This window comes from Octopus sinensis, linkage group LG28 (assembly GCF_006345805.1).
Source record: "Octopus sinensis linkage group LG28, ASM634580v1, whole genome shotgun sequence".
In the NCBI taxonomy this organism is placed as follows: Eukaryota; Metazoa; Mollusca; class Cephalopoda; order Octopoda; family Octopodidae; genus Octopus; species Octopus sinensis.
Window position 1 is genome coordinate 1,238,918 of NC_043024.1, and position 12,500 is coordinate 1,251,417.

General features: G+C 41.2%; 1 protein-coding gene across 10 annotated transcripts in view; it reads left to right on the forward strand.

The window, feature by feature from the left end:
* Positions 1–12,500, forward strand: part of LOC115225699 (RNA-binding motif, single-stranded-interacting protein 2) — a 255,751-nt gene that overhangs the window by 174,288 nt on the left and 68,963 nt on the right. Inside the window, exon 2 of one of the 10 annotated variants that reach the window (XM_029796622.2) lies at positions 2,010–2,045. The exons of the other annotated variants lie outside the window; for them this stretch is intronic. Within the exon in view, the coding sequence (XP_029652482.1) occupies positions 2,010–2,045 (36 nt within the window). The remainder of the gene's footprint in view (positions 1–2,009; positions 2,046–12,500) is intronic. 10 annotated transcript variants of the gene reach the window in all.

Consider the following 12,500-nt stretch of genomic DNA (forward strand, 5'->3'; position numbering starts at 1 on the left):
TAACTTAGCAGTTCAGCAAAAGAAACTGATAGAGTAAGTGCTAGGCTTAGAAAGAATCAGTCCTGGGGTCGGTTTGTTCGACTAAAGGCAGTGCTCCAGCATGGCCGCAGTCAAATGACTGAAACAAATAAAAGAATATGTGGCCGAAGCCAGCACCGCCTCGGCTGGCTTCCGTGCCGGTGGCACATAAAATACACCAATCCAACCGTGGCCGTTGCCAGCCTCGCTTAGCACCTGTGCAGGTGGCACGTAAAAAGCACCCACTACACTCACGGAGTGGTTGGCGTTAGGAAGGGCATCCAGCTGTAGAAACATTGCCAGATAAGACTGGAGCCTTGTGCAGCCTTCTGGCTTCCCAGATCCCCGGTCGAACCGTCCAACCCATGCTAGCATGGAGAACGGACGTTAAACGATGATGATGATGATGATATTTCAAAAGTTTGATGAAAGCTCAGCACACGGAAAATTTGACGAAAACATAACAAACAGAAGATTCATAGCCAATGTCCATGAGACCCTCAAAATTTTGCACCTTTAACATTGATATGGTTCGTTTTTGGTGGCGCCAGTGGCTAAAAGCCACTGGGAATAACTAGCAGACCTACAAGACAATAAAAAGAAGGGACATGAGAAAATAACATAATTATAAAAATTATACATTCACAACAACAAAACAAAAGACACGCATACATGTATGCATACATATATATATGTATGTATATATATATATATGTATGTATGTATATATCTGTGTGTTTGTGTTTGTTGTAACTGGCCACCTTTGTAGTAACTAAAATACTAAAGAAAAATTTGGTAAGCATTGTCTCTAACAGGTAATAAACTCAGTGTGTGTGTGTGGCAACTAACAAAGTAATATGTAGGTATAAAAACGTAACCTGTAGAGTGTTATTAATACACAGATACAGTTTGTATTGTTGTGAACAAGTAATTGTGAAGCAAGACTTTGAAGTCATCGATTTAACATGGATTCTGAACTTGATAATCCATAGCTTTGTACAGAACAAGATTAAATATTGTTTGGTTAATTAAAAATGACTCCCCTTTGTGTTTGTTGGTGAATATAGGGTAAAGACACCCTTCAGTCATGAGTGACCATGAGATTGCACCTAGAAAGTTACCCTCTAAGGCATGACTGGCTCCCCGTGCTGGTGGTACATAAAAAGCACCATCTGAATGTGGTTGATGCCAGTGCCGCCTGACTGGCTCTCATTCCGGTGGCACATAAAAAGCACCATCTGAATGTGGTTGATGTCAGTGCCGCCTGACTGGCTCTCATTCCGGTGGCACATAAAAAGCACCCACTACACTCTCAGAGTGGTTGGCATTAGGAAGGGCATCCAGCTGTTGAAACACTGCCAGATCAGATTGGACCCTGGTGCAGCCTACTTGCTTGCCAGTCCCCCAGTCAAACCATCCAACCCATGCCAGCATGGAAAACGGACGTTAAAGGATGATGATTATTATTATTATTCTAAGTTTGACTTTTGCTTTATGTCTGTACAAGTTCGCTCCAAGTCTCTCCCAGAGACCTCAAGAGACAACAGGTTGGAAGTTCTATTATTATTATTATTATTAATATTGTTATTGATAGAGATGTAGTGCTCTTAATACAAGATGACCTCTAGGGATAATCAAGAAACCCCACTGTCTGAGATTTCCCTGTAACCCCAAGAGCGAGTGCCCTCTCCAATTCCTTCTCTTCAACTCCCATCCACTCTTGCCAGTTTCACAACTTTTACCCAATTCTTTTAAACCTTTTTACACTCCAGATATTTCCTTTCCCTTCCATTGCACACCATCCATACTTACACTGTTTTTTAATTTATTTTATTCCATTATATGTAAACCTCCACAATCTGTCCTTGCATTGTCCCCTTCGTCCTTTGCCCTGGTGGCAAATAAATGAAATCATTGTTGTTGCTGTTGTTGTTGTTAATGATACTGTATTACACACCTTTAATAACAAAATGTTTTCTCATCTTTTTCAGGTAAGCAATCAATATTTATTGGACTTTACTGATTTGGTAAGAGTGATTTTTTAATTCTTTTTTTTGCTCCCTTTTGCTTTGGTCGGGGTCTGCCTTTTTGTATCGGTCAGTTTTGCAATCACTACGCTTTTATATCCTTGTAAGTGATGGTCACTACAGGATAGGTACAGGTGCCTCATGCTTCCCAACCATGTGGTCTTGGGTTCAGTCCCACTGCTTGGCACTTTGGACAAACGTCTTCTATTATAGCCCCAGATCCATCAAACCTTGTGAGTGGATTCAGTAGCTGGAAACTGAAAAGAAGCCTGTTGTGTATCTTTGTCTTAACATCGTGTGATTGTTGTGAGTGTTAGCAAACTAGATTTCATTCCTCCCTTTTCTTTCATTCACACTTGTGACTTCTCTTTTCTATTCTTCTCTCTCATCCATTCCTTGCATGTCTGCTACTTCAGCATCCACATCACTCGCTCAACTCTCTCTCTCTCTCTCTCTCTTTTACTCTTTTACTTGTTTCAGTCATTTGACTGTGGCCATGCTGGAGCACCGCCTTCAGTCGAGCAAATCGACCCCGGGACTTATTCTTTGTAAGCCCAGTACTTATTCTATTGGTCTCTTTTGCCGAACTGCTAAGTGACAGGACCGCAAACACACCAGCATCGGTTGTCAAGCAATGCTAGGAGGACAAACACAGACACACAAACACACAGACATACATATATATATACATATATACGACAGGCTTCTTTCAGTTTCCATCTACCAAATCCACTCACAAGGCATTGGTTGGCCCGGGGCTATAGCAGAAGACACTTACCCAAGATGCTACGCAGTGGGACTGAACCCGGAACCATGTGATTGGTTAGCAAGCTACTTACCACACAGCCACTCCTGCGCCTCTGTTATTTATTTATTTGAATTAATCATCCGTTATCTCGTAGCTTTGAGATTTCAAAGATGTGATTGTGTATTTTAGCAAAGACATTGTTGGGTAGGTGCAAGAAGCAAGATCTGGTCTGTTTATCCCTTTAGAATCTGGATTATTCTGTCAAATGTAATCTTTATTTATCCACATCGTTTCTACTAAATCATCCATTATCTCATAGCTTAGAGATTTCAGTGATGTGGTTGTTTATATTTAGAATGACATTGTAGGGTAGGTGTGAGAGGATAGATATGGTGTAACCAACCCTCAAAACTTCCTTTTGCTTATGTTCCAAACGCCAACGACAAAATTGTTTTCCTAAATTTTTCATTGTTTTTTGAATTACTTCAAACACCAGGAATACAACCACAAAAAGATTTTTTAAAAATACATTTTTGTTGATAATATAGTATTTATTCATTAAATATAGCTCGTTAATACGTCATTTTTACAATTTAGAGTGGCTGTGTGGTAAGTAGCTTGCTAACCAACCACATGGTTCCGGGTTCAGTCCCACTGCGTGGCACCTTGGGCAAGTGTCTTCTGCTATAGCCCCGGGCCGAACAATGCCTTGTGAGTGGATTTGGTAGGTGGAAACTGAAAGAAGCCTGTCGTGTATATGTATACATATATATATATATATATATATATATATATATATATATGTGTGTGTGTCTGTGTTTGTCCCCCTAGCATTGCTTGACAACCGATGCTGGTGTGTTTACGTCCCTGTCACTTAGCGGTTCGGCAAAACAGACCGATAGAATAAGTACTGGGCTTACAAAAGAATAAGTCCCGGGTTCGGTTTGCTCGACTAAAGGCGGTGCTCCAGCATGGCCGCAGTCAAATGACTGAAACAAGTAAAAGAGTAAAGAGAGTTATATTTTCCCATATATTAAATAAAATTTCCTTTAATGCTGCCTTATTTGGTCGCTTGGTCTTCAGATAGAAACCTTCACGCCACCCCCACACTCCTCCCCCAATTCTGTTGTTTGATGGATTCAATATTCGCATATTTTACCTATAAAAAGCTCGTAATATTGAGCCGTATTTAAATGTCTTTGTTTGAATAATTCATGGAGATGGCCTGCGATCTGCCGTCTACGTGTGATGTGAATTTGGCAATTGTATTATCACAGGTTTACACAAAGGCTTCTGAAGGAATTCCTATCAATGGCAGCAACAAAAGGGCCTTTATTGATACTTTCTGCACTGTTTGGTATTGTGTTTATCTGGAGTAGACATGTCGGGGGAAAGATCAGAAAGGGAGTCTGCTACTTGGTGATTTCCGAAAGACATCTTGCACTGCCACATCTTGTAGTGAAGAGTTAAAACCACTGAGAAATTAGTATTAAAACTTCACATGGCTGTGTGGTAAGAAGCTTGCTTCCCAACTACATGGTTCTGGGTTCAGTCCCACTGCTGTGCACCTTGGACAAGTGTTTTCTACTATAGCCTCGTGCTGATAAAAACCTTGTGAGTAGATTTGGTAGACGGAAACTGAAAGAAGCCTGTCGTGTGTGTGTGTGTGTGTATGTGTGAGGAATGTGTGTGTGTTGGTTTGTTTACATCCCTGTAACTTGGCGCTTTGGCAAAAAAAGAGTGATAGAATAATAAATATCAGGCTTAGAAAATAAGTACTGGTGTCGACCATTGGGAAATATTACCTTTCTTGGAAACAGGTGGGGGTTGGCAACAGGAAGGGCATTGAACCCCTCAGAAAATCTTTCTCAACAAACCCCGTCTAACCCACACAAACATGGTAAAAGTGATGTTGAGGATGATGATGATACCAGTGAAATTTGAAATTTTAACTCATATTGAACCAGATACTGTACATTTTTATGGACTCTTGTAGAATTCCACCAGCCTGGTTACATGGAAGAGTGGTTGAGTAGCGCTAATATTAAATGGTAATAAAGGCAGGCTGTATGGTGGTGGCGGCGGCGGTGGTGGTGGTGGGAGAGTGGCTGAGTAGTGTTAACATGAAAAAGATGAAGGCAAAAGCAAGCTATATGAGGGAGTGGTTAGTCAACATCAGATGGTGATGATGATGATGGCAAGCTACGTAGGAGAGCGATCAAGTTAGTGTTAACCTATTTAATGAAGGCAGCATCATTAAAAAGCTAACGAGGAATAATTATGTGGCAAGGAAAAGAAAAAAGAAAAGAAAAGAAAAGAAAAAAACAATATTAGCCAATGACTAATATTATTTTAATTATTTCAGCAAAATACAAGAGACTGGCTCTGGAGATATTTCGGTCTTCTGACCTCATTAAGGAAGCGTAGACTTCAGTGTACTTATAGCAGCAGCGATAGAAGAACCATTAAGCAGAAAGACATGTACAACAGCATTAAAACTGATAAATCACAATTTCAAGACAGACTTTGTCTGGCCATGTGATTTCCTGTGATGGCAACAAGATAAATAATCTTCCGCCACTCCTTGATAGTGAGTGCCACTTATGGAAAGCAATCTTGTTAGTTTAAAAACTCTTCAATTGTTGCCAATAAGTGGCCGATGACTTGGTACAGAATCTGTCTTGGCTTCTGACATTTTGTTTTGTCCTAGGAAATTTGTTTAGTCTCCATGTCTTTTCCTTTGAAGCTGTGGTTCTCATCCAGGGTCCACGTGATCCTTGGGCAGGGTCCATGAAAGATTTTGTTACTCTTTTACTTGTTTCAGTCATGTGACTGTGGCCATGCTGGAGCACTGCCTTTAGTCGAGAAAATCGACCCCACAAGTTATTCTTTGTAAGCCTAGTACTTATTCTATCGGTCATTTTTGCTGAACCGCTAAATTATGGGGGTGTAAACACGCCAGCATTGGTTGTCAAGCAATGCTAGGGGGACAAACACAGACACACAAACATATACACACACATACATATATATACACATATATATACACACACATATATATATATATATATCAAAAACTAACTCCAATATTAATCAAAGAACAACAAACTCTTTCTTTGACACTGAAAAATAACAGACCAATGAGGGAGCTCCTTTGTGGCCACTTTGATTGCTAGAAATAGTTGCTAATTCTCCTTCAAACTATCTCCTACTGAATAGTGGATGTATAGTATGGAATTTGCTTCCTCACCTCATGGTTCTGGGTTCAGTCCCACTGCGTGGCACCTTGGGCCAGTATCTTCTGTAGCCTCAGGCCAACCAAAGCCTTGTGAGTGGATTTGGTTGACGGAAACAGAAAGAAGCCTGTTGTATATACACACGTGTGTGTTTGTCCCCACCACCGCTTGACAACTGGTGTTGGTGTGTTTATGTCCTTGTAACTTAGCAGTTCAGCAAAAGAGACTGATAAGTAGCTGGCTTAAAAAAAAGATTTCTTTTAATAAATAAATAGAGGTTGATTCATTCAACTAGCATTCTTGAAGGTGGTGCCCCAGCATGGCCACAGTCTGATGGCGAATAGATTGGGTAATGTAGCCTCTGATATACGGGAGGGTGGTCATTGTTGGAACACCTTTGGCTATAGTCAGGGAAATCAACAAATGGAGGGATAAAGGTGCCATTAAGTTATTGAGTACATAAACACACCAACAGCAGTTGGCAAGTGAATGGGGGGGGACACACGGACACACACATATATATACATTGGGCTGGAACACCTCTGACTCTACATCTATTTAACCAGGGAATTCAAGTAACATGCTTCAAGGCAGTGCCCCAGCATGGCCGCTGTCTGATGTCTGAAACAAATAAAAACAGAAGGAACACATTGGGTAATGTAGTCTCTGATATACAGCGGGGGTGGGGGTCATTGCTGGAAAGCTTGATAATACATCTATTTAATCAGGGAATTCCACTAATGGGGTGAGAAAGGTGCCTTTATAATTGGGAGAGAAAAAAAACCCCTTTTAATTCCCCCCCACCTTATGTAAACAGGAGGTGAGAGATAAGTGAAACAAAGAACATTGCATAAATGGAGTCTGAATGCCCCCCCCCCCTGTGAAAAAGAGGAAAAGACAGGTTTAGTTATGATTGGAATGCTGTTAATATATGAGGGGGTGGGGCTGGAAAATTCCTGGCTTTAAGCAAAAGAAAATACAGGAGGGTCAGTTATGATTTTATTCAATATATTCCCCTCTCAGATTCTCACACTTATTGCAGTGGTCCTTCGGTTTTTGTAAGCCCTGTAAAAGAACTCAGAAGGTTGGGCTTCCAACCAGGCCTTCCGTGATACCCTTATTGGAACTTTTGCACCACATAAAGGCTCTCTCATTTGGCCCCTCTTTTAATCTTACGCCCTACCAAACTGACTGATTAGCAGAAGACCGATTGCGAATTCAAAAGCCTTTACTCTTTTACTTGTTTCTGTCATTTGACTGTGGCCATGCTGGAGCACTGCCTTTAGTCGAGCAAATCAACCCCAGGACTTATTCTTTGTAAGCCTAGTACTTATTCTATCGGTCTCTTTTGCTGAACCGCTAAGTTACGGGGACGTAAACACACCAGCACGGTTGTCAAGCGATGTTGGGGGGGACAAACACAGACACACACACATATATATATTTATATACATATATACAACAGGCTTCTTTCAGTTTCCGTCTACCAAATCCACTCACAAGGTTTTGGTCGGCCCGAGGTTACAGTAGAAGACACTTGCCCAAGGTGCCACGCAGTGGGACTGAAACCGGAACCATGTGGTTCGGAAGCAAGCTACTTACCACACAGCTTTTTTTTTTTTTTTGTTAATGCCACCCTTATCTATGTAATGTTCGACCTAACATCCTAAAACGGGTGGATATCAGGTGAAATAAAAGGTCTTCTAAGTCTCTTTCCATTTGACCAAATCTTTGAGATATTGATTGTGACTGGCCATTTTTTGAACAGTAAAAGCTTTTGGGATCCATATTTCTTGCCTTTATCTCTTTGCCTCTCTATATCTCTTTTCCTTTCACCGCCTATCTATCTATCTCTCTCTCTCTCACTCTCTTTTATTGTCTATTTATCTCAGTCTCTTTCTCACTGCCTATCTATCCTTCTGTCTATCTATTTCTCTCTCTCTCTCACTATCTATCTCTGTCTCTCTCTTTATATCTCTCTTGCTGTCTATTTCTCTATATCATCTCTCTTTCAATGTCAACCTCTGTCTATATATCTCTGTCATGCTCTCTCTCTCTCTCATCATATTCTTTATTGTAATTTGCAGTGTCATTGCTTCATGTGACCTTAGTAGATAATAAATCATTTCTGTTACCAACCAGCCACCACCACCACCCGCCACAACCACCACCATCCTATCCAACCTGCTTTCATCTTCCCTTCTTGTCCTTCATATGTCTTCACTCTACCCCCACCCCACACACACCCATCCCTGCCTTTATTCCTAAGTCTTTCTGGGCAGTTGAGCTATGTCAGGAATGTCACTGCTAACACCACCACCACCTCTTCCACACACACACCTCCCATTCTCTTTACTACTGCTACTGCCACCACCACCAACCACTACTACTACTGTTGCTATTAATACTGCCATCTGATGAATATAAAGGCACCTTTGTCACCCCTACCCCTTCTACTGCTATATGTGAAGCACATATATTATATATATACATTATATATATATATATAATTCACACATACACATGTATGTACCCCTTTAGTGATTTGTTGTTTAAATGTTATGTATTCTAGTTGCAGTGTGTTTATATATAGATACTCAGTGGTAAGGATTCGAAAGAGTATGTGTCGGGTGGGGGGTTGCTAACCACAACAGTTTTGGGTGAATGCAAAAGTACCAGGCTTTGAAAAAAAAGGGCAAGTTCTGGAGTCAATTTGTTTGAAAGGGTCGGTAAATAGTTGCTTCCTCTTCCATAGTCACCTTTGCTTTTTATCCCTTCGAAGGATGTTCCCCAGTTGATGTGTTTTAACATCTTTGAAGTACGGGGATCATACCCAGAAAGGTTTCTGTTTACTAACTGTTGGAAGTTTCAAAAATTTATAGAAATGTCTTGAAGGTGTTGGTGTTTTCTAGGGGAGGGTCATTATAGGACTGGGTCCAATTCTGTTGCTTTTATTATTAAATCAGTTCATTAATTATTCAACTAACTAATCAAATGCTTACTCTTTTACTTGTTTCAGTCATTTGACTGTGGCCATGCTGGAGCACCGCCTTTAATCGAGCAACTCGACCCTGGGACTTATTCTTTTGTAAGCCCAGTGCTTATTCTATCGGTCTCTTTTGCCGAACTGCTAAGTAACGGGGACGTAAACACACCAGCATCGGTTGTCAAGCAATGCTAGGAGGACAAACACAGACACACAAACACACACACGCATATATATATATATATATATATACACGACGGGCTTCTTTTCAGTTTCCATCTACCAAATCCACTCATATGGCTTTGGTCGGCCCGAGGCTATAGCAGAAGACACTTGCCCAAGGTGCCACGCAGTGGGACTGAACCCGGAACCATGTGGTTGGGAAGCAAGCTACTTACCACACAGCCACTCCATGTTTAACTTTGTTAAACAGTTAGTCTGGAAGTGGTTGTTGTTGTTGTTGTTGTTGGTGGTGGTGGTGGTAGAAGTGGCTGCTGTCGGTGGTGTAGTGGTAGTGGTGGCTGTGGTGGTGCTGCTGATGGTAGTGATGGTTGTGGTAAGAGCAGTGGCAGTGCTGGTGCAGCAGCAACAGTGTGTGTGTCTGTGTGTCCTAGGGTGGGAACAATAAACGTTGCTAAATTCATTAACGAGAACTTCTCAGACTTTTGTCTTCGGAATGGAAAGGTGATGATGATGATGATGATGATGATGGTGATGCTGTGTTGCTGCAGCTTGAGAAAGGAAAACAGCTGTTACAAGTCTGCCTCTCTCTCTGTATATGTCTTTGTCTGTCTGTCTGTCTCTGTATGTTTGTGTCTGTTTGTCAGTCTGCCTCTGTGTTTGTATGTCTATGTGTGTTTGTGTGTCTGTCTGCCTCTGTGTGTGTGTGTATTTATGTGTTTGTGTGTCTATCTGCCTCTGTGTATGTGTGTTAGTGTGCCTGTCTGGCTCTGTGTGTGTGTGTCTGTGTGCCTCGGTGTATGTGTGTCTATCTGCCTATGTGTTTGTGTGTCTGTCTGCTTCTGTGTGTGTGTGTGTGTTTATTTGTGTGCCTGTCTGCCTCTGTTTGTACAGTTGCCACAATGTCATTTCACTGATGAACCAGCCACCCTGCCACCTGCCACCCTGCCACCCTGCCACCCTGCCGTGCAGTTTAGTAAACAAAAACATTTCTGGGTATGATCCACATACTTCAAAGATGTTAAAACATATCAACTGGGGACATCCTTCGAAGGGATAAAAAGCAAAGGTGACTATGGAAGAGGAAGCAACTATATACCACCCCCCTTTCAGCAAAGGGTGCATGGAAGGGTGGCACCCTCCCCTCCCACCTTTCTCTACTGGAATGTATGAACAGGGATATCTCTGGGGTCCTTCCTCCATACTTTCTACTGGTGCTTATTTATTGGACAGGAGCTGACATGGGTGCCCCTACAGGAGGTTGCTCTGCAACCTAGAGAAAACTGCCAAATCTTCCTCAAATCACCCTTCTTTTGATTGTGGCCATGCTGTAGCACCACCTTGAATCGTTTTAGTCAAACAAATTGACTCCAGAACTTGCTTTTTTTTTTCAAAGCCTGGTACTTATACTGTCGGTTTCTTTTTGCCGAACCACTAAATCACAGGAACATAAACAAACCAACACCGATTGTCAAGTAGCGGCAGGAGGACAGAGACCCAAAGACATACACACATAGACTTGCTATGGCTGGACATCTTTGCTGTTGCCAACCCTCACCTTGGCCCAAGATGTCATGCAGTGGGACTGAACCCAAGACCATGCAGTTGGGAAGGAAGCAAGCTTCTTATCATTAGCCTTTCGCTTGTTTCAGTCATTAGATTGCGGCCATGCTAGGGGTTAAGACTGAATTTGCTGAACTGGACTTCCTCTGGCTGGACGCCCTTGCTGTTGCCAACCCTCACCTGTTTCTGTGTAAGGGAATCTGGATCAGACATGTCTTCAGGGAAGATTGGAAACGATGGACACCACTTGGTTGACATGGCACTCATTTACAACTCTCATGGGATTTCAAGGCAAGGAGACATTAACACACACAAACACACATGAATATATATATATATATATATATATATATAATATATATATATATATATATATATATTGGTGATGATGATGATGAGGTGGGTGGCAGGGAGGTATCACACGAATGCTACTGGTGGGAATTCTACACCAAATATGTAACCAGAACACCCACCATATACCCTGAATGAATATCCTTGTTTGAAGCCTTTAGCTATTGGTCAGAGGAGTGTCTTCTTATCAAAATAATTTGATTGGAGAAAAGGCTGTTGATAGTAGATACATGCATACGACTTGTGCAGACATATTTTTAGATGTATATTGTATGCGAGGGGGGCACATAAACAAATAAAATACAATGAAAAATGGGCGTGCAGCCATAAGACTGACAAATATGGGGTAACGCAAAGGAAAATGAAAATGTCTTGTTGGACTAGAAACAAGAAAGGGACAGATAAAATTTGTGTGTTTGTGTCTTTATATTTGATATGATGATGATTTCACTTGGGTATTGCTGTGCTAATAATCTTGTGTTAGAACTCAGTATACAAATATTTTACAACAAAATGTCAAACTATGAGTGTATCGCACCCTATAACAGAAACGGCTGTAAAGTAAATGAAGTTCATAACACAATTGTTTATTTCCTTTGTCATCCCAGTTTCTTGTGTGTGGTGTGTGTGTTCTCTCACATGATATGTGTGTGTGTGTGTGCTCTCACATGCATGATTATGGATTCATTTACACATACATACACAGGTATATCTGTAAAGCGAAACAAGAGTATATACGTACACAGGTGCATACATGTAATAGGAAATACCTGAAGGAAACAAACCAAACATCGACTGCTTGTCAAAAACTGAACTCATTGCATGTAGGAAGTGTTTCAGAAACCAGAAAATATGTGTGGAGGGCAGCTGGGAGGAATGGGGTGGGGTGAAGGGTTGATAAATGGGGAGGAAATGATAACATACTGATACACTGAGCAAAGGACACACATAGCTTCATGTGACCAGATTGAAAGAGCAGATGACTGATCATGTGATCAACAGATAAGTAAAAGATGTTATTTCCCACATCTGTTACATCTGATGGAATGATTTTTGGTTTATCCACCCACCACAACAAAATGGAAATCTTAATAAGGTGCCACGTAAAAAGCACTGGTGATGGTACCATGTAAAAGGCACTGGTTTGGGGTCCTATGCAAACAAAACAGTAAATTAAGGATTCACAGTAGTTCGTTAGGGGAATCAATTATGATTTTATTCAACATATTCCCCTCTCAGATTCACATACTGACTGTAGTGGTCCTTGTAGTTTTTCTAAGTTCTGTAAAAGAACTTGGAAGGCTGGGCCTCCAAACAGGCCCTTCGTGAAACCCTTAAAGCCAGGAATTTTTCAGTATCCCCTCATATATAAACGTCTGGGAGTTCTTTGA